This window comes from Aedes albopictus, chromosome 2, assembly GCF_035046485.1.
Source record: "Aedes albopictus strain Foshan chromosome 2, AalbF5, whole genome shotgun sequence".
Taxonomy (NCBI): Eukaryota; Metazoa; Arthropoda; class Insecta; order Diptera; family Culicidae; genus Aedes; species Aedes albopictus.
Window position 1 is genome coordinate 395,330,656 of NC_085137.1, and position 22,938 is coordinate 395,353,593.

Consider the following 22,938-nt stretch of genomic DNA (forward strand, 5'->3'; position numbering starts at 1 on the left):
GTCCTGCTGGTAGCGATCTCTGCGGTTTGCAGCGCTGTCACTGGTGATCTCTGCATCCTCTCGCTTCATCAGAACGCGTTCGCGTCCTGTTCGTCTTCGGTATTCGTTGGATTCGCCATTTTGTTGGGGCCTCACTCCGGGTCGCTATCTCCACTCGTTGTAGCAGTCGCTTATGATACCTTGGTTATCTTTGCAAGCAGGGAGACCAAGCAAGGGTTAAACGCATACCTTTGTCGTGACCGCTACGGCTATTCTTACAGCCACAACACCGACCGCAGAGAGGGAACTCTTTAAAACCCCTCTGTGGTGGACTGCTGTGTACTGCAAATGCCATTGCTGTTGCCTTTTGGTGCGTCCGTTCGTATCCACTATCGTCTATCAACTGAACTGAATCCACGATGCGCAGCTCTTTTTGTATGTTCGCTTTTGTTGGTCATTCTAGCTTTCCACTGAGTCGGCCAATCAGTAGGCGCATATTTTTCGCTTCAATCATTCTCTTCTTTGTCTCTATTACTACATTCCCTCTCACCCCTACTCTCTAGTTTTCAATTTCGCATGTTTTTACGAGCATAACAACTCGCCAGTTTGCTTTAATTTTCAGCAAGTCTGTCCTTCCGCCAGACTGCTATTTTTCTACTAGCGCAAAACTGTCCTTTTACTCGCCAGTTTGCTTTAACTTTCAGCAAGTCTGTCCTTCCGCCAGACTGCTATTTTTCTACTAGTGCCAAACTGTCATTTTACTCGTCAGTTTGCTTTAATTTCCAACAAGTCTGTCCTTCCGCCAGACTGCTATTTTTCTACTAGCGCCAAACTGTCCTTTTACTTGCCAGTTTGCTTTAACTTCCAGCAAGTCTGTCCTTCCGCCAGACTGCTATTTTTCTACTAGCGCAAAACTGTCCTTTTACTCGCCAGTTTGCTTTAATTTCCAGCAAGTCTGTCATTCCGCCAGACTGCTTCTTTTCAACAGGAGCAAAACTGTCCTTTCATTCGCCAGTTTGCTTTTATTTCCAGCAAGTCTGTCCTTCCGCCAGACTGCTATTTTTCTACCAGCGCAAAACTGTCGTTTTACTCGCCAGTTTGTTTAATTTCCAGCAAGTCTGTCCTTCCGCCAGACTGCTATTTTTCTACCAGCGCTAAACTGTCCTTTTACTCGCCAGTTTGCTTTAATTTTCAGCAAGTCTGTCCTTCCGCCAGACTGCTTCTTTTCAACAGAAGCAAAACTGTCCTTTCACTCGCCAGTTTGCTTTGATTTCCAGCAAGTCTGTCCTTCCGCCAGACTGCTATTTTTCTACTAGCGCAAAACTGTCCTTTTACTCGCCAGTTTGCTTTTTTTTTATGCATTTATACTTACAAATATTAGGGAGACTCTACTGTGCCAATTGTCGTGATCGCTACGGCTATTCTTACAGCCACAACACCGACCGCAGAGAGGGAACTCTTTAAAACCCCTCTGTGGTGGACTGCTGTGTACTGCAAATGCCATTGCTGTTGCCTTTTGGTGCGTCCGTTCGTATCCACTATCGTCTATCAACTGAACTGAATCCACGATGCGCAGCTCTTTTTGTATGTTCGCTTTTGTTGGTCATTCTAGCTTTCCACTGAGTCGGCCAATCAGTAGGCGCATATTTTTCGCTTCAATCATTCTCTTCTTTGTCTCTATTACTACAACCTTCATGAGGTACGAGTTCAGAGCCGGATCAGCGTGAGTCAGGAATACTTCATCTGAACCGACTACCTATGTTGGTGTGAATATTGAACGTACCTGGAGGCTTGCCAAGGTTTTAACGACACGGAGACAAACGTACTGTCAGCGTTATCGTCATTTGAAGTAGGTGTTACCTTCCTTACTCAGGGAACCAGCAGTGTGCCATTATCAGGCTGTTACTGGCGTCAATCCTGATGTGCTCTTCAGGTGTTTAGGCTAAGACACTTTTGAAGCAGTACCAGGTCGCTTGCAGATGTGTGGCTTTTTATGGGAATCCCACAGAGCGCACTGATGAACCTCCGCCCCTTCCTTGGTATCCTCCGCTTGAGCTGTACGGAAACCAGTAGCTCGGTTACTACCAGAAAAAAGTGACAATGATGGGATTCCACACGAGTGTGTGAACGATTTTTGCTTGGGAAAAAATCCCAAGCTTCCACTCTACTCGCAGAAAGGCCCCTGGACTCCTGTCCCTGCTGTCCCTACACACCAAATTTTTCGATACGCTTCCAGCACAAAAAAAATCAGCAAAATAAATTGCTGAATTTCAGCAAAATTTTTGCTGGATTTCAGCACAACGTTGCTGATCAACTGTCAAAATTGCTGGATGGTTCAGCAAGTTGAAAAATAATTGCTGATATTCAGTAAATTCGTATTGCTGAATGAAATCAGCACAAAAAAAATCAGCAAAGTTTGCTGAATACCAGCAAACAAAATTTGCAGTGTATGTATGCATGTATGTTCCGGCATGAGCCTCTGCACGAATCTGGCGTACTGCTCACTCCCACAGAAAATTTAAAAACAGCGCGCACAGTAAAAGTCAAATTTGACTTTTACTGTGCGCGCTGTTTTGAAATGTTCTGTGGGAGTGAGCAGGACAGGGCAAATTCGTGCAGAGGCTCATTACTGTGGAATGCTATGGCTACGCTATGGAATGTAGGGAAGAGGGTAGGGTGAAGGATTAGAGCAGATGGTAGGATAGACCGTAGAGTGAAGGGTTATAACCTGGATGAGTAGGATGAAGGGTAGGGTTGAGGGTTGGGTGGAGGCACAAATCTCCCTGCCGTCGGAGAGCATGCTCCTTAAGCCATCATTCGGATACCTGGGTGGAGGGTTAGGGTAGAGGGTAGGGTAGATGGAGAGTAGTATAGGGTAGGGTAGAGGATACGGTAAAAGGTAGAGTAGGGGATAGGGTAGAGAATAGGGAAGAAGGTTAGGGTAGAGGGTACGGCAGATGGTAGGTTTGAGGGTTAGGATAAAGCGTAGTATAGAGAGCTATAGTAGAGGACAGAGAATATGGTAAGGTAGAGGGTAACGGGTCAGGGTACAGATTGATTGAAAAAATTAGATGAGATAAGATGACGTGAGATTTTCTCGAGATAGCTTCAGGAATTCTTCCCGGTATATCTTCAGGTGAGCGGTTCCATATCATTTCAGCAACGAGTAATTTTCATACATCTTTATTTGGATGAAACCTTGCATACAAGTCTTTGGGGGAGAAAAACGCCGTTTTGCATACTTGGTTCGCCATTTTAAATCTAGCCTTACTTATGAGAAGGGCCTAAGAAAAATGCACATGATATCTTCAAAAAATTGTATCTCGAAAACGGTTTGTCCGATCGGTTTGGTGTCTTCGGCGAAGTTTTAGACAATTGTTGGTGCTATATGGAGAAAATATGCACGGTAAAAAATATGTTTGGTTTTTGTGATTTGAACTAAAATATAGATTTTCCCTCAAAAGTGACATGTCAATATTTTCCTTATCCTTATGTTATAGCTGACTGAAAATGCTACCTAGTGCACAGTGGGTTGTTCTGGAGAAAAATAGGTTACAATGAAAAAAAAATGTTTTAAAAAATTACGGTTTTCAAAAAAAGCTATTAAGTAAAGTCAAAAAAGTTTGTCGCCCTAATTTTATGAAAGTACATCAAATTTGCAAGAAAAAAGTACTTCGGTAACATTTTTCTAAGATGCACCGTTTAGAAGATATTACTAATTTAATATTGATTTTTTTGATAACTTAATAAGTTTTAGCCCTTTTCGGATGTACTCCGTGTTTCTCCAGTTTCAAAAGTATTTTTTTCGGAAAGATTGGAAAATTTTGAGTTAAAATGACACTGACAGCTTAAGGTGAAGATATGACGAAGCCACACCACGAATTTTCAAGAGCACAAATCTGAAGAACCGAAAGTCGGTTTGCGCTGAAAATTTGATCGATTGGTTGTCCGCAGGTGGTGACCAATCGATCAACTTTTCAGCGCAAACTGACATTCGGTTCTTCAGATTTGTGCTCTTGAAAATTCGAGGCGTGGCTTCGTCATATCTTCACCTTAATGATTTGAGTGAAATTCACTGCCTTAAAAGTATTTTGAAACAAGTTACAAAATCCCACTATCAAGAACAATGATTTCTTCCAGTGGTTTTTATTGCCTTCTGCTGAAAACGTGCTAATAAGTATTAGATACAGGTAATTAGATACCAGTTAGCTGTACTACGTACAGTTGGTGATTGTAAACATGGTCTTTGTTGGAACTAGTCCACCATGGCCCAGGCTTGTAAACATTCGACACTTTTCACTGCCTTCGTTTCGTTGTCGCGGTCGGGTGTCAGCTTGCTTTATTTCATTCGAACGCGACCGCTACCTCTTACACACAACACAAGCGGCAGAACAAAGATCAATAAACAAAAAAGTGGATCAAACGTAGTCTGACACGATGACATTAGTATAATTCCAGCTTTCCGCAAGATTTCAGCCAATTTTGATTAAAATTGGTATACTATTAGTATAATATTAGTCACCTTCCATCAAACTAGACGGCTGCCGACTGATACCTCAATCAACAACCGCCGCACTCTTTATTCATTCCAGGTATATACAATTTACAATCTTCTTCAATAACAATATACCTACGCCAGCAAATCTACCTCGCTCCAACTCTCCAAACTCGTACCTGACGATACCTGAGCGTTCAACTCTACCTATCTTCCAGCAGTCTTTACCCAGCATTCTATGATTTATACCCGTGAGCTGTATAATAATGTCTGACTCGGTTCTGAATTCATCCAGTATCTACTAGGGAAAACCAAACAGTAAATGCAGAAAGGTTGCTAGAAGCATAGTGATTTCATAGTAATTTCAGCTAATAATCCAGTGTTTTTGAACTAGATCCAGTGTTGTTTGATAACATAACATAATAATTGTAAAGGAAAGTGTAACACGTTTTGGTGCAAAGGTAAGTTTTAAATACACATTTTAATTATATGTGTTGTGATATTTTCGTTCAAAACTAACAATTGGAAAATATTTTCTATGTTACAGATTACAAAATGAGTAAAATCAGATGTATTCGTCCATTCAAAGACATTCAGTGTTCGAAAGAGCTGCGATATCTCACGGATGGTATCATCCAAAAACTAAAGTCAATTGGATTTTCCAAGGTATCCACACTGAACACCAAGGATTTTCGTATTTGTTCGTCTTGCCGTCTACATATTGATTCAAGAGCTCACCTCACCCAAAACGAAGAACAAAGCGTAGCCGGTGGCTCAAGGATGCCAACTGTTCAGACCATACCTGTTGTACCTGATTCGCAAAGCTATGAAAGTTTGGTCACGATACCATCAGCGTCAACGCTAAGCACAATTCAATCAAATGAAGACTTCACGATGCCTGTAGACGTCGAAATATTCAACCGAGGAATAGCAGCTATTCGTGTTTCGCCTATAGATTTAGGTAAGGTTAAAAATGTTCACTATCCTGAAAAAAGTGCGCTGAAATCGTCGAAGGTGTACGAAGAAATCTTTTTAAATTAGACGCTAAAACAGAAAAAGCAAACGAGTTTAATGAAGTCATAGAAAATATGAAAATTAAATTTTTAAATTCAGCCACAAGGCAAGAAAAACTATCAATTTTATCATTGTTACCAAAATCATGGTCAGTACAAAAAATTGTAGACGAATTTAAAACTAGTAGAAATATGGCATCAGATGCAAGAAAGGAAAAAAATAATGTATTAGATTCATCTCAAGGTTCAAGCTCTGGAAAAGCTTTGAGTAATGAAACAAAAGAACTGGTTTTGAATTTTTTTGAGGACGATGATATAAGCCGTGCAATGCCAGGCCAAAGAGATTTTGTTAGCGTAAAGACAGGAAATAAGAGATTAGCTGTTCAGAAAAGATTGTTAATGATGACATTGAGAGAAGCTTTTAATCGCTTCAATGAAGTGTACGTCAATGTAAAAATGAGGTTTTCATCATTTGCAAGCCTCCGGCCAAGGCAATGTAAACTATTGACTATCACAGGAACACATAATGTTTGCGTTTGCACTACGCATGAAAATGTCAATTTAATTCTACATAGCTTAAAAAAATACAATGTCTTGAATGATCTAAAAACATTAACGAATAGATTACTTTGCGAAAATAAGACAACTCATTGCCATCTACGAAGATGTAAAAACTGCCCAGATACCTCAGTTTTAGAAGACAGTTTATTGAAACAACTGGAAGAAAACTTTGTTGAAAAGCTTTCATTCGAACAATGGGTTACCACTGACAGATGTGATTTAGAAACTATTGTAAAGCAAACCGATGACTTTGTTACATTTTTCAGCTCAAAATTAGAAAGTTTGATTCCGCATGATTTTGTAAAAACCGAACAATCCAATTTTTTGAAAACTACAAAACAAAACTTGCAAGATGGTGAATTTTTGGCTATTTGTGACTTTTCTGAAAATTACAGCTTCGTTTTGCAGGATGAAGTTAATTCACACCATTGGAACGTGCAACAGGCCACAATCCATCCTTTCGTAATATATTATACTGAAAATAGGCAAATTAAACATTTTAGCTTCATTATAATTTCAGAAGAACTAAGACATGATTCAGTCGCTGTTAATTTGTTTATTGATAAAATGATGAACTTTTTACAAATTGATCAAAATAAAAACATGAAAAAAATTTATTTTATGTCAGATGGTGCTGCTTCACAGTATAAAAACCGAAATAGTTATTTATGCAACAAGTTGCAAAATGATGATTTTTTCAGCACGAGTCGTACATTTATCCAACAAGGCTTGCCGAGTTGGATAAATACGACGAGTGCTGAAAAAATCGAGTTTTGCAACGAGTTGCATACAACATTTTTTGCGATTACAACAAAATACTTGAGTACGATCTTTTCTGACTGTTCAAACATATCTCAAGAGAAACCACGTGCGAGCATCCATGCGCACAAGTCCGATTTTTTTAAATCAGGTAGGCTATGTTTATAAGCGTCACAAGTACTCGGAGTCGCGTCGTCAACGAGCGTTGTTTTTTTTTCTGCTGCTGCTGCAAACTCTACGTCTGTCTGGGCTGACCAAATCGGATTTTGAAGTAGCTTCTATTCGGATTTGATCTGCCGAATAGTCATAGAGCTGCCACCGAATCTTTCAAAACAGGAAAGACCCGGAAAGACCATAAGCGTTTCAGAAAACTTGTGAAAAGTGCACCCTTGCAAAAGTGCCGAAAAGTAGTACTTTTCGGCACTCTTAACAGTGCCGAAAAGTTCTACTTTTCGGCACTTTTGAGCTAGTGAAGAAAAGTAGACCATTTCGTTACACTTGCGGCGATTGAAAAGTGCAATCATATAGCACGTAATTGCAAAAAAACTTTTCTAGCCTTTGTAAGTTTAAGTCAAAGTATGGTATTGACGCTGAATGGCATTTCTTCGCAACATCGCACGGAAAAGGTCCATGCGATGCTATTGGAGGTACGATAAAACGCATGGCTACCAGAGCAAGTTTAGCCAAAGAACGCGAACACCCGATAAAGACTGCAAGAGAGTTGTTTAATTGGGCAAACAAACGAAAAGAAGAAGAACTTACAAAGTTGTCATTTTGTTATTCTACTACAGAAGAGTACGAAAATATGTCTTTGCAGCTAAATAATCAATATAATAATGCAAAAACAATTCAAGGAACTCAAAAATTCCACTCATTTCTTCCTCTATCAGAAAATACAATAAAGGCAAAGCTTTATTCAAACTGCCCTGACAATGATGCCAAAATATTCGATATTGTTAAGAAAGTTGTGTGAACAATAATTTGATAAAAATACAGGAATAAAAATAAACTGATGTACAAAGTATAATGTTATTTTTTATTGCGCACAAATACCACCCCTGAAAAATAAGCCTTATTCGCTCTTTTGAATCTTGCTAATTAAGGAGCTTGCGATATGCAAGAGTTGAATGCACATTTTCAACACAATACACCAAAAACCACTGGAAGAAATCATTGTTCCTGATAGTGGGATTTTGTAACTTTTTTTTAAAAATACTTTTAAGGCAGAGAATTTCACTCAAATCTTTAAGCTGTCAGTGTCATTTTAACTCAAAATTTTCCAATCTTTCCGAAAAAAATACTTTTGAAACTGGAGAAACACGGAGTACATTCGAAAAGGGCTAAAACTTATTAAGTTATCAAAAAAATCAATATTAAATTAGTAATATCTTCTAAACGGTGCATCTTAGAAAAATGTCACCGAAGTACTTTTTTCTTGCAAATTTGATGTACTTTCATAAAATTAGGGCGACAAACTTTTTTGACTTTACTTAATAGCTTTTTTTGAAAACCGTAATTTTTTAAAACATTTTTTTTTTCATTGTAACCTATTTTTCTCCAGAACAACCCACTGTGCACTAGGTAGCATTTTCAGTCAGCTATAACATAAGGATAATAAAAAAAATATTGACATGTCACTTTTGAGGGAAAAACTATATTTTAGTTCAAATCACAAAAACCAAACATATTTTTTTACCGTGCATATTTTCTCCATATAGCACCAACAATTGTCTAAAACTTCGCCGAAGACACCAAACCGATCGGACAAACCGTTTTCGAGATACAATTTTTTGAAGATATCATGTGCATTTTTCATAGGCCCTTCTCATAAGTAAGGCTAGATTAAAAATGGCAAACCAAGTATGCAAAACGGCGTTTTTGTTCCCCAAAAACTTGTATGCAAAGTTCCATGCAAATCAAAAAATACAAAAAATAAAAACTGGAAAAATTTCCCACTTGTTCGTGGAATCGCTCAGGTATTTATTCTTCCCTTCAAGAATCTCTCCTTGAGATGTTCCTTCCAAAATTCCGGTAGGGATTGCTCTTGGAATCTCTTCAGGGATTTCTGCAGGGGTTTCTAAAGGATTGTTTCAAGTATTCTATTCGGCATTCCTTCAAGGATTTCTGCTGGAATTCCTTCAGAGATCCCTTCCGGGATTCGTTAAGGTATCCCTTTCGAAAAGGAATATTAACGAATATAGGTATTTTCCAGTCAAGATTTCATCAAGAAATCCATATCTTCTTAGATATTGGTGCCGGAATTTCCGATAGGATTCCTTCAAAAAATCTTTCCGAGTTTTTTTTTTTTCAGGAAATACTTTAATAATTCCTACCATGATTCCTCTAAGAATTCACCCAGGTATTCTCTACGGGACTCCTTCAGGAATAAAATCAGGAAGTTCTGCCGGGATTGGTTTAGAAAATCCTGAAAGGATACTTTCCAGCAATTCTAGCTAGCATTGTTTCAAGGATTCTTACCGGGATTACTACACAATTTTTTCCTGATATTATTTCAAAGATTTCAGTCAAGATATATTTTGTTTAATGCTTTCGATTGTTATTGCTGATTATTGCATCGACAATCCGACGGTTTAACGTATTTGAAGCAGACAAAATAGTAGTCGAAACGTCGGAATAGCGATGTATTAATCGTTTTAGTTGCTTATTTAAAAAACTGAAAGGGTCGGAAACTTTCCAATAAGTCGAAAGCATCCACGGTATTAATTCTATATTCGGATATCCAGAATGATTTGGATGACACAGCATCTTTTCAAAGATCCTGCATGATTTTATGAGATTCCCGAAAATTCAACAATTATGGTAATGTGTTCTAATGCTAGCTTTGTAGTCTGGAAAATGTTATTATTACTTCAATAGACCTTATGCCCTGAACTCAAGAACTGTTTCGTAAGGCATCGAAACCAACATTCCCGAATAAGCAGTAGCTCATAATCATTACAAACGCCAATTTTCGAACAAAATTGAAGAAGATATGTGTAGTACTAAATCAACTTAAGCAGGCTAAGGCTAATTAACCCTCTAATACCCAAATTTTTGATTTTGATCTAAATATCATTTTTCGTCATCTAAAATCGATTTAAACATGTTTTGGAAGATGATTCTTTTTAATTCTCGATTTCGTGAATTTCAGTTTTTGATTTTTCTAATTTTTATTTTTGAACATCCCCACACTTTTATATTTTTCCTGAAAGCCAATTTGGGGAACGGATTTTTTGAGATGAAAACATTTTGAGATTTTATGATTATTGTTGAAATATTGTTATTATAATTTTTTTCACAGAAAATTTTATTTTCCGTGTAATTTTAAGGAAAATAATTTTAGAGTGTATTCGATACGCTTAAACCATTAAACAAGGATAAAATGATTTGGGAAAAATTTAAAATATGTTAATTGTAGCGATTCAATACTAAATAAACAATGACTTCTTAAAGGTGACTAAAACATTTGATTAAAAAAAAATGTAAATACGCTTTAAAATACACCAAACATTGTTTTGAGATACACAGAACAGTCCTAAATATCAGCCAAAAATATTAAAAAAATGATTTTACACGAAACAAAAATTACAAAAATGCTCAAACTATACCCCGTCTAAAGGCGGGATTGGGTATTAGAGGGTTAAACCGATGTGAACTGTTCCGAAAGCAGAAGTGAATAGTTAAACAACTTTCCCATACAACAGCAATGCACCTTTCCAGCGACAACGTTCACCGCGCGTCAGTCTAATTAATTCCAGCGCACAAACGCGCGCGCGTCACCATTTCCCAACAACAACCCCATCCCATCTAACTAGAGAGACTCGTTTTCACCTGATGGCGGCGGCGCACTCGCGATTAAGACGTCAATTCTCCAAGAATCGTTTGAAAACGAAAGGCGAATAATCACCGCGACAGCCCCATAACAGTCTCAGACTCACTTATACCTATAGTGAGAGATGTACCCCATCATGCAGTGATTTAATTGTGATGCAATATCGACCTGCCTACCTCTATCTAGCAGCATTCGAAGAAGCAGGCCATTAGCTCGTTCGATCGAGTCGAACCTGGAAGAGCGAGCCCGGTTCCATTAAAAAGCACAATCAGTAATTAATCAGCCTTCCATCTATGCCCTATTCATTGATTACCATTTTGGGCCAATTAGCTCAGCAGGAACGTCCTCTCCAAGTGATTAATTTCTTTCTCTTCGTTTCTCCCGCCCCATCAGGTGACATTGACGATTGCATCGTGACACCGATAGTGCAGACGCAGTTCACGCCGCTCACCGAGGCACTCTGTGACGTCATCATGGAGCTGACGACCCAGGGCCAGTCCGCTACGATCGAGAACATCCGCTCCCGGCTACGAACGAGGTAAGTGTGGGCTGCTATTCGAAATTATGTGATCATTGATCACCTTCAAAATGTTCCATACATACAGACATTGACTTTCTTAATACAAAGAGTAACGCAACTTAACACTGCTCAACATAGGTTACAGTTATGGGAATAAATTCAAAATCGAATGCGCGACGTTAGGCATGAAGTACGATAGGCATAAATGCAATAGGCTTAATGGACGACTAGCATAGTTGGCGTTAGGCATGAAGGACGTGTTCTTTTAAACGCTCTATATGCCTAACGTCCATTATGACTAACGTCTGTTATGCCTAATGTATTTTATGCCTAACGTACGTTATATCCTTATGCCTATCGTCTTCATGTATACTAGGGTGGGGCTAATTTAAAAAAATCTCTCCGGGATAAGATTTCCCAAATGGAAAGTGATCTACTAGTCGAAATAAGTGAGCTGTACAAAAATGAGCGATTTCGGTTGATATACAGGGGTGGCGAACCCTTTGTTCAAGTGAAATTTTTGCTAGAGCAAACCGTCAAAAAACATTTCAAATTTCATTTTTAAACATAATTTTTCTAGACTAAATCGGTGATTCTAGAACCTCAATTGGGCCAAATTTGTGCTCAAAATTGCGATATATCTACTGATTTCTGAGATATTTGAAAAAAATGTCGTTTTCTTGAAAAAATACAGTTACTAATTTTTTTCGGGATTTTTATCAGGGTTTCCTCCCAAGATATCTTCTAAAGTTATTAATGTAACAAGTTGCAAAACGGAGATTTTTACAGCACGGGGCCTTTTTATCCAACGAGGCCTAAGAATCTAAAGTATAACATCCAAAATTTTCATTTGGGAAATTATCTGAGGTCCCTAATGAATTTCCCCAGAAGTTCGTCAAGTTTTTTTTAACTTTTATAAGCAATGCTTTATTCCTCCAGAGATTTATCAGGAATTTCTTTTGAATTTCATCGAAGACCAAAAACAGGAATCTATGAAATTGTACAGATTTTTTTTAAGAAATTTTCAGGATTTTTTAGTACTTTCTTCAGGAGCCCTGGTACGTATTTGAATATTCATTGATAATACATGGGTTTGTCTACAAATTCCATCAGAAATCTGGGATCCCTGCAATATCAAGACAATAACATATAGGGAACCGAGCCACTTGGGCAGTGGCTTCTATTTTCGGCACTTTCCGCTATAACTCAGTCAATGTTGAACCAATTGGGTCTTGAATTGGGTTCTTTAGGGGTAGCCGGATTATTTTATAATCGGAATCTCCACCCAAAAATTAGTCGAGATCCAAAATTTCATAATTTTTGGAGTGTGGAACTATATTTAAAATGCATTTAAAGTTTGTATGGGAAACAATTTTTGTTCGGGTCGAACTGTCATTTTATCGATTGAACTGTCATTCTATCCACGAAAATTAAAACTGTTTTGTTATTTTAATCATCAAAACAAAGCTGTTGGAATCCAATAAAATCACGTTATACTCAGAAAAATGAGCTCTATCGATTAGGCAATAGAAAATAGCAATATTTTATTCACTAAACAACCCAATTGACACAATTTTTGGAACGCGGTGAGATAGGTATAGTATCCGTGTACAAAATTTCAAGTCAATTGCTTCAAAATTGCTTGAGCTATAGCGGAAAAGAGCCCAAATAGAAGCCACTGCCCAAGTGGCTCGGTATCCTACTGAATCTGCACGCTAATCTGTTTTTCTTAGCCCAAGTAACCACGCTGTTGAAGCTGTACGTATTTCATAAACAACGCAAATATATTTACATGCAATATATTACCTAAATCTTTTATCTAAACAAACTGTTGTGGTGATATTGTCAGTGTAACTGGCAACACTGAATACAATAAGAAAACAGAAGTAAATAGTTAATTAATTCTCTAGGTTGGAAGATCGTTTCCTTGAATAATCACGAAAAATACCAAATTGTATGTATATATTGATTTGTATAACTGCTGAATATTTCAAATAATAAAGTGAATTACAGCATTGAAGCTGACATCAAAAATGCTGCTCTCAATATTTGTGTTCGTGCTAAAGGTGACTGTAACCCTTCCCAACATTCTTCAATGAATTTGGAGGACCTACTGCATGCTACAAAAGGTGCAGTATGGAAAGCGCAATCCTAAGACTTGCACAGCTCGAAGAGCGAAGCAAGTTGTGGCAGAAATATTATGAGGTGGAGGAAAAACGTATCGAAGACGAATACGACCGTGGACTGGCTGATATCGAAAGAGCATATAAAGAAGCTGCCAAAAAGATTCAGTTAAATTTCCTCGCCAGAAAAGAAGCAATAAAAAGACAGTAGGTACTATCCAAAAGATGAAATTGAGACAAAAACTGTTAAATCTTCATCCAAATGCACATCACCGGACTCGACGTCTCCGAAAGTTGTGTCCGATCAACTGTCATCAACATCGAAGCCGAATTCAATCTACGAAAATTGTAGTGGCAGAACGCAATTGGATGGAGCTACAGCTCATTTGTTTGCTTCGTTGTGATATTGTCCGTGGATGTGACCAAAACAGTTTAACAAACGAAATAGTGCTTATCGTTTTCGATCCCGGCGGCGAACAATGTCCATACTCTTCTGTTTTTCAATGTGTCGACTACAATCCACCGCTGCAAGTAATCGTGTTGCTGCTCATCAGATGTTGGACATTCCATGCGAATATGGCAATCGATTGTTCAGATACGTTACCAGTTTCACGGGTGGGGGTATGTTGTGGTGATATTGTCAGTGTAACTGGCAACACTGAATACAATAAAAAAACAGAAGTAAATAGTTAATTCTCTAGGTTGGAAGATCGTTTCCTTGAATAATCACGAAAAATACCATATTGTATGTATATATTGATTTGTATAACTGCTCATAAGCCTGCAATAGTGGCGCCACTTGTCACTTTAATACAACTTAAATGGTTGATGTAGGGCAATACATGCCAATATATGCGCTTTAAATATGCAATACGTACAGCTTCAACACTATGGTTATTTGGGAGTACTCAGTGCGCGGAAATAATTTAAAAACTTAAAGTACAGCTTATATTGGGGAGGAGCTTTTCGGATAACCTCTAACTAAACTTTGTACTAAATGTCAATCAATCGAAAAGTGAAATAAAAAAGAACACTTTGAAATTGTTTTGTGATATGAGCATAAATCAAGTAACTGTTCCATTTCTGATTGGTTTTGTTTGATTTTGTGAAACGTCAAACGCAATAATGTTTACATTGAAAAAGCTGTGTGGTTGCGCCAACAGATTCTTCTTCACAGCTTCTAGCTGAAAGAGTGTTCTTTAAACGGCTACGAAGCGCTGCTGTTTTGTGTTTTGGCAACATTACAGTATAAAAGCAGCTGTTTTAGTGGCTGGGACTCTTACTCGATTTGCACATCTTCCGGCAAATCTTCCGGCATTGAATTAAAGTGCAATAAAAGCAACCCAAATAATTTCACAGCACAGACATGGATAGCTGTAAAGAATTAGTGTAGTAGCTATATATCCCGCTTAAAGTTTGTTTTGACAATAATGTTTATATCCGACAAGCCGTGTTGGTAAACCAACAGTTTCTTTATTACAGCTTCTAGTCGTAATGAAATCGCATAACGGACTTTAAAGCGCTGCTGGTTTGGGGATTTGACAGTATAACGAATTGTACTGAATAGTAGCAGCTGTTTTGTTAGTGGGGACTCCTATTCGATGTGTTCAAGTTTTCACATCTTCCGGGAAATCTCCCGGAGTTGGAATAGAGTGGAGTAAAGGCAGCCCCAGTGACAAGCAATGGATTTCTGAAAACCGAGTTTGGTAGCTGTATGGTGCTTGTTTTGCAGTCGAGTATTAGATTATGATTTATATTTGACTGTTTTTTTTTATTCAGCGTTGACTGCTTTTACTCGATGGTTACACAACAGAAAACAAATGACTGAAGCTTATAGCGCTGAAAATGTTAGTTGGGTAGATCACCAAGAACTTGTAAGAGTTTCTAGGAAACACCAGAAGGAACTCCTGGCGTAATCTCGGAAGCAATTTTGGAATAGTTTCCGAAAATAATTCCGAAGAGACCCCGGAGGAACTTCAATAGGATCTTCTGGGTAAAACTCAAAATAAATTCGTTGGGAAATTTAAAATTCTGATGGAGCTCCTGACGGAATTCCCGTATAAACTCATGGAGGAATAAAAACGGACATCTGGTGGGAATGAACTCCTGAAAACTTCAGAGAAGGAACTCTTAGAGGCATCTCAGGGGCAGCAACTCATCAAGCTATCCAAACAAAAACTTCTCATGGATTTCCAAGAAACAATCAAGTGAAATCGTGATTAATTGCCTAGAGGAATTCAAGAAACATTCATTAATGAATCCCTAGGGTAAACCTGAGGAATTCTAAATCATTAGATAGATTACATAGGAATACCTAAAAACTTATGGGAAATTCTCGGAGCAAGTGCACCTGGATTTTCTGCAGGAACTCCAAGAGGATTCCTTGAGGAGCTTGGAAAGATTTTTCTTTGAATTCTAAATGTTTTTCATGAGTTTAAGCTTCAAGCTGCTCAAAATAGAAGCGTGACAACTCAATTTTTATTTGAAAAACACAAGGTCATCATCAGAAGTGCTCAATTCAAAGGGCAAAAAAGCATATTGGAAGCATTAACATTCTAGGATATTAGGCTTAACGAAGCGAAGTTCTATCAATTTGGAAGCAGTGTAATTTTATAGTCAGCTCATAGCCAAAAAGACGTTAACAATAACTGTAGTTTAATGACTGAAGGTTGATCGTTATCTCCGTCTGTCTTTGCTCGTTTGCTTAACCAGCAGATTTTACGATATGGTTTCTTCCTCCAATCCACAGATTCACGCACATGCAGCAACCTTCGGTGGAGGTGATTTACGATACGCTTGTCCAGCTGATGCAAGAGATCAAAATCTATCAAACATCCAAGGGGTATTTCATCGTCACGCCCGAGTAAGTTTTCGATTTTCGAACATTCCGAATTCTAGTTTATATTCATAACGCTTTTCGTTTAAATATCTGCCTTTCCCAGGAAACGACGTAGCAAAACGAAACAGAATGATTACAGCTTCGCAAGCGACGAAACGACCCCACCCCAGAAGGAGTCCAAGACCATGCTAATGAGTAGCCACGAGGCCCTGCGCAGTCTGTACGGCGAGATATCGACCGAGCGGGACGGCGACCAGACGCATCAGTGTATCCAGACGAACCTGGCCGACGTGATCTGCGGCGGCAATCCGAACGATAAGATCCTGTACGCACGGACCGGCACCGCTGGCAGCAAGCAGCGGAGTTCGTCCCTCGCCGGAAGCCACAAAACCCTGGAGCGACGGCACAGTCTGCGAATCTTTGGCTCTTCGAAGAGACTTCAGCGATCCGCTTCCACGAGAAGTCTATCGAAGAACTACGCCCAAACGATCGGCAAGGACGGTACGGTGGCGCCGCCTTCGGCAGCGGGGGCGGCAACGATGGCCGCGGCGAGCAGTTCCAGCTCGGAGAATCAGTCCAATTGTGATACGAGTAAGTGGGAGAATACTTCGGAACGACTCATCCGATTTCAAACAATTTTTTTTCTTATTTTATCCTCGCAGAAAAACAAGCGTCTTCCCAGTCTCTGCTGTCGAGGATCTTCAGGCGAAGCACTCGATCGAAGAGCAAATCGAAACAGCTCGAAACCTACTCGGCGCAGTTTCCGCCGCCGGAGTGGTTCAACTCGAAAACGACGCACCTGCACAGCGTAGGGACGCAGACCACGGATTACATGGTGAGTACACGAACCTCTGACCCTTGTCTTGCCTAGCAGCGATGTTCTGCCGAGTTCCGACAACAGCCGAGTCACTTACACATTTGCTTTGAATGATGATCATTCAATGATCACTGCTGACACCTGTTGATTAAGACCTGCTCAACCGTTTCCACTGATACACACCAAGTTTCACTGGCGTACAGCGCAACACACATTTAGTTTCGGGCCGCTTCTGATTCGTTTCCAGAAAGTTCTAATCCTCCGAGCCCCTTTTCTACTACTTTGTTCTCTCCGAGAGTTTGCTTCATGATTCCTACTTAAATTCTTTCTCATGATCCTCCAGGTAAACATGCATTTCTCCAAAAGTCCTGAAACAGATTTCCCCTGAAGTTCCTCAAGGAATTACGGTTGGAGTTCTCCAGAGATTCTTTCAGCAATTCTTCCAATAATTTCTTGAGAAATTTCTGCAAGGGCTTGATTAGAGAGTCCATCAAGTACTTCCTCAGGATGGCCTCCGTGGATTACCACATGAAATGCTTTAAGGTTCAGCAATTCCTTCAAGGTTTCTTTCAGAAATTCTCACAAGGATTGCGTCAAGAATTTCTGCAGAAATTCCGTCAATAAATCTTCCTCGTTTTCTTCCGAGTAATTCTCCAAGGACTCAGGAAGTCCTCCAAGAGTTGCGTCAGGAATTATTCCCAGAACTCTTTCTCTTATTCAATCACGAAATGTTTGAAGATTTCTCCAGATTTTTTTCGAGGAAATCCTCCCATGATACCATCAGTAACGGCACCAAGGATTTGTTTATTAATTATTCTACGGATTCCTTATAGACACCTTCAAGGACTCCATGAGGAATTCTTAAGGAATTCCTCCAATTTTTCTTTCATAAATTTCCTCAAGAATTCACTCACATATTCCTTCTTAAGAATTCCTTTTCTCCGTTGATTCGTCCGAAATTTCTCAAAAGATTTCTACCTCGAAATTCCTTCAAAAGTTCTCTCGGAAATCCATCAAAAGATTTTATGCAGAAATTCTCCATTTTCTGGATTTTTTTCCCCAAATATTACTTCGGGAATTCTTTAGTCTTAGCAGTACACTGGAATCTCTTATTATGCCATGGGCTGGACTGCATAAATTAAAAAGGTCTTTAATGAGGAAACTTCAATCGCTAGAACAGGTCTTGCTTCTGGTCATTTGAGATGGGGACAAATGGGTTTCCCAGAGATCCCATAAAAAGGGGGTTGCAATGGGCTTCAGGGGTGTTTCAAGGGGTTATTTCAGGGGATGTCAGGAGCCTTGTAAGAGCGTTCCGATAGGATTCGTTGTTGTTTCAATGTGGTAACGGGGCATATCAATAGTATTACGAGGCTTTCAGGAACGCTTCATGGGGCTTTAAGACGATTTAGGGGGTCTCAAAAGCCTTTGAATTGCGTTACAAGGAATTTTAGAGTTATATGCATAACTATGCATTTGAAAGGGATTTCAGAGAGTTCACGGGGGTTTCAGGAACATGATGAGGGTGTTCTGAGAGGGTTAGAGACACTTAATAGTAATTCAGGAGCGTTCCAGTGGAGGTTTCTGGGACATATTAAAGGCGTTTCGAGGGGTTTCAAGGGCATTTCAAATTAATTACGGGAATTTCAAAAGCGTTTCCATGGAGATTCCAGGGGCTTTTCAAAGCATTTCCAGGGCGTTTCAAGGGTTTCAAAGGTTTTTCTGGAGTGATCTCAAAAGTTTAAGGGCGTTCAAGGGAATTTCAGATCAATTACGGGAAATTCAGGAGCGTTTCAATAGTATGAAGCCTTGGAAACGGCGCTGGTCTCCCTGAAATGCCCCTGAGATCCCTGGAGCCCCCTGAAACTCCGTGGGACCCGATTAAATAATCCTCAGACCTTTAAAAATGCACCTGTGACCCTCTGATACACCCTGAGACCCTACAAGCGCTCCTGAGACCACCTAGAACTTTACTAAAATCCCATGGGACCAATTTTCTCTAGTCTGAAACGCCCTTTAAACTCCATAAAATACCCCTGAACACCCCATAAACGCTCCTGATACCCCTAACACCCTGGAACGGTCTTAAGACCTCCTGAAGCGCCTCTGAGATCCCCATTGAGTCCCCTGGGATCCACTGAAAGCCGCTGCCGAGGCCGCTGCAACACCTTGAAACGCTTCTGAAACCCCCTAAAACGCTCCTTAAATGCCTACCTATAAAACCCTATAAAATGTCGCAGGGCCTTTGAGCGCCCCTGAGTCGCTGTAATGGCCCTGAGACCCCGTGAGCCCTCCTAGAACCCCTGTGAAACTCTTCCTACCCCCTGAAACGGTTCTGAGGCCCTGAAATGCCCCTGAGACTCCCTAGAACGCCCTTGAGACCCTCTGGAGCCCCCCTGAGACCTTCTACAACCGCCTGAAACGTCACTGAGACCCATTGAAGTACCCCTTAGGCCCTCTGGGAACCTCTGAAACGTCACTGGAGATTCCCTTTGCTCTTCACTATAAAAGCCCGCTGGCCACCGTTGCCACAGTTACTGTCATTATAATGTACAATATTTGTTCTGTATAGCTCTACCTCATTTATGCAGGACATCTAAAGGTGCTTAAATTAAAAGTGCATAGAAATAACCTGCATAAAAAGAGGTTTTAGTGTAATCTTTCAACAGGATTCTTTCAGAAATATTTACAGAAAACATTTGGGAATGTCTGTAAGGATTTCTACGATTCCTTCAAGAGTTCCTTCATTGATTCTTTCATTAATATCCTGTAACCTGAAATCTTTTTTTTTATTTTAGAAGATTTTTTTAGGCATTCATTCAAAGAATCCTTTAGCTATTCCTACAATGATTTCTTCAGGAATTCCTTTCATTAGATCTTCAATAACATATCCAAGGATTCCCTCGGAAGTTTTCTCATGCCTTTTTGCACAAATTCCCAAAGATTGTTTTAGAAATTATTTTCATTATTGTTTTGGAAATTTCTCAAAATTGTTTCCTCAACTCCTCCTTCAAAAATCTATCAGAAAGTTATCCCAGGACTTCCTATGAAATTCCTACAAGTAATCTTACGAAAAGTCCTCCAAGAGTTCTTTTAGAAAATTTTCCAATAATTCATTCAAGAGTTTCTGTCAGGTTTTCTACAGAAATTATACCTATGATTTCCTCCAATATTTCCTTCCGGAACTCCCACAAGGCTTCGTTGAGTTATTCTGGATTATTTTTAAAATTGCACCAAAGATTTTCTTATGAATCCCATTAAGGAATCCTTTAGTAATTCTTACAATAATTTCTTTAGGAACGCCCCTCAGGGCATCTTCAAGAACACAGCCATGGCTTCCCTTTGAAATTTTCTAATGCTTTCTTCCACAAATTCCCACAACGATTTCTTTAGAAAATACTCTAACAATTATTTCAGAAATTTCTTCAAGGATTTTTTTTCCGTAACTCTTCCAAGGATTCCCTCAGGAATTCCTCAGTGGAAACATGTAAGAATTCCTCCAAACACTCCTTTAGTAACTCCACCAAGATTATTTTTTTCGGGAATTCTTTCGAAAATTTCTTCAGGCTTAACACCCTCCTTGAGGCATTCCGAAAAGACTTCCAGGTGCCGAACAGATTTTCTCCTATAATTGGCGCGAGTGTGTGTTTCTGGAACATTGAAGTATTGATATCAACAGACTGTTGCAGTTGCATTCAATGATCTATTCTTTGAAACAGGAGCGGGTCATTTGGCATAAAGTTATTTGGCATAAAGACATCTGGCATAACGGTCTTTTGGCATCAAATGCACTCTTCTTTATTATGCCAAATGATCTTTATGCCAAATGACCTTATGCCAAGTGACCTTATGCCAAACGGCCTTATGCTAAACGACTATGCCAAATGACACAGACCCCTTTGAAACTACTAACCATTTGAACCTTACTCTTCCCTTGCAGGACGTACCCATCAAGTCCCGCCTCATGAACTCGACCTTCTACGACAGCTCGGACGTGAGCCAACGATCGCTATCGCTGCCTAGACGACGCCATCACCGAAGAAACCTATCCAGCGAGTCGACTTTTTTCATCTCGTCCCGTGACTGCTCGCCGGTCCGTCGAGGCAAGTCACCGTCCTACTACTGCGGAAGTCTACCGCGATCGATCCACTCGACCCCGGCCAGTTCCGGCTACTACAAGGTATCCCGCAGCAAACAGCTCTCGTCGGCGGACAAACTGCACAGCAACAGCCAGAACAAAATCGAACACAAAACTAGTCGAGTCGGTAGTGGTCCATCCAGTATCGACAGTGGTAAAATGACCTACATAACCTCGGGTCCGTCCAGCTTCGATAGCGAGAAGTTGTCGTCCACTCGCACCAGTACCCACTCGAGCTTGGAATCCCACGTCTCGGCTGCTACGGTTACCACCACGATACAGCAAACGACCACGTCGAGCTTCTTCATAGCCAACGACACTAAACCTTCGTACTCCACTCCAAGTGATTCGAAGGATCAACCGCCCTCGGCAGTTACCACCACCACGGCCAGCGCATCAAAGTCCAACAACAACAGTAACCACTACAAGGGGTTCGAAACCACCTTCGGGTACAATAACCAAGCCATCAACACTAGCACAAACCACCATAGCAATAGCACCAGCACCCACAATAGTAACCTAGGTAAGAACTCACTGAATGCACTTTGTAATGAAGCCATTACGAACAACGGCATTTTGAAACTGGACTCCGACGCCCCAAACGGACCCAACGATCAACTCTCTGCCCTGAACGAAACACTTCTGGGCTTCAAACTCCACCAGGAAGGTCCACCCGACCTTCACGAAATGAACAGGTACAACAAGAACTTCAACAAGCAGGAAAACATGCCCATGAACAATAGCAAAACGTTGCCATCGACGCCTCCAGTACAACCAGCCAATTTTTTCTACAAAAACGTCCTCAAGAACATCCAGCACGACGCCAAGAACATCTGCGGCGATCTCGCCACGGACAAGGACCTGACCGGCTGCCTCCTGCCCGGAAGCGATCACCAGTCGAATCTCCGCCGGTCGAACTCCGAAATCAAAAAGCTCAACTCCAACCTCGACCTCAAATCAAATCAAACGTCCTCCCCGGAGAAGATCAGCGGGCTGATCATGATGAAGAAAAGTCTATCGGTGTCCAGCGAACCCAACCTGACCAACCAGTCGCAGGAATCCACCACCACCACCAACAAGGTCACCATCCTGGTAAAGGACTCGGACAAGCCGAACAACGCCGACCGGCGGTACTCGTTCCAGAGCAAAGACGACCCGCCGACGATGATCGAGGAAATGTACGACTTCCCCAGCCTGACCGATCTGAGCTTTAACTTCACTTCGCTGGCGGCGCAGAAGATCCTGCAGGGCGATGCCAGCCTCAACAGCATCGACACCCTGGTCGAGCTGAACATCAACCAGGAGAAGCAGCAGACGATCATGAAGCTGAAGCACGACGCGCGGATGATGGCTCAGGAGGCCGCCCAGGACGCCGCCAAGATCGTCACGGACTTCGGGATGGTGTGATAGGTTGGGGACAACAGATGGAGCGAACAAATCAAACGAAAATATGTACATTTAAACCCAAGTATAAGTGCCAATACCTTAAAACGGAAAAAAAACGAAAGTATATCTGAGTATAATTGTAGCTAAATCGGCTAAGTATTATAGTGGTATTATTGTAGTTAAATGCTGTTAATTATTTGTATTATATAACCCCGATCGCAACGAAACAACCGAATACTTATACAGGCAGGAACATTTCTGGAGACGATTTTAACGCAAAGTTTTAAGAGAAAGTGATGTATACTAAACTGTGGTAATATCTGCATAACCCAAGTACTGAATAATACGACACAATGCACCCAATTTACAGAGAACAAAGAAGAAAAAAAAACTCGTACTATCCGACCTTACCGTTCTGTACAATAACGAATACATGGTATTATACGCAATAAAGACCGAATGAAACCTTAAAAATGCAA

General features: G+C 40.2%; 2 protein-coding genes across 3 annotated transcripts in view; both read left to right on the forward strand.

The window, feature by feature from the left end:
* The window catches only part of LOC109410775 (mucin-3A), a 619,568-nt gene extending 596,630 nt beyond the window's left edge, over nt 1-22,938 (forward strand). For both annotated transcript variants that reach the window (XM_062853232.1, XM_029879181.2), the window contains 5 exons: nt 11,033-11,177; nt 16,032-16,145; nt 16,225-16,712; nt 16,784-16,956; nt 20,876-22,938. In XM_062853232.1, the coding sequence (XP_062709216.1) occupies nt 11,033-11,177; nt 16,032-16,145; nt 16,225-16,712; nt 16,784-16,956; nt 20,876-22,480 (2,525 nt within the window). In that variant the 3' untranslated portion in view covers nt 22,481-22,938. The remainder of the gene's footprint in view (nt 1-11,032; nt 11,178-16,031; nt 16,146-16,224; nt 16,713-16,783; nt 16,957-20,875) is intronic.
* On the forward strand, nt 4,889-7,352 carry LOC134288412 (uncharacterized). The gene is made up of 2 exons (XM_062853231.1): nt 4,889-4,935; nt 5,022-7,352. The coding sequence occupies exon 2, from the start codon at nt 5,563-5,565 to the stop codon at nt 6,973-6,975; it is 1,413 nt and encodes a 470-aa protein (XP_062709215.1). The 5' UTR covers nt 4,889-4,935; nt 5,022-5,562; the 3' UTR covers nt 6,976-7,352.

What these genes read in the sequence shown, in the direction of transcription:
- LOC134288412 (XM_062853231.1), top strand. Translation starts at nt 5,563, where the DNA reads ATGAAAATTAAATTTTTAAATTCAGCCACAAGGCAAGAAAAACTATCA.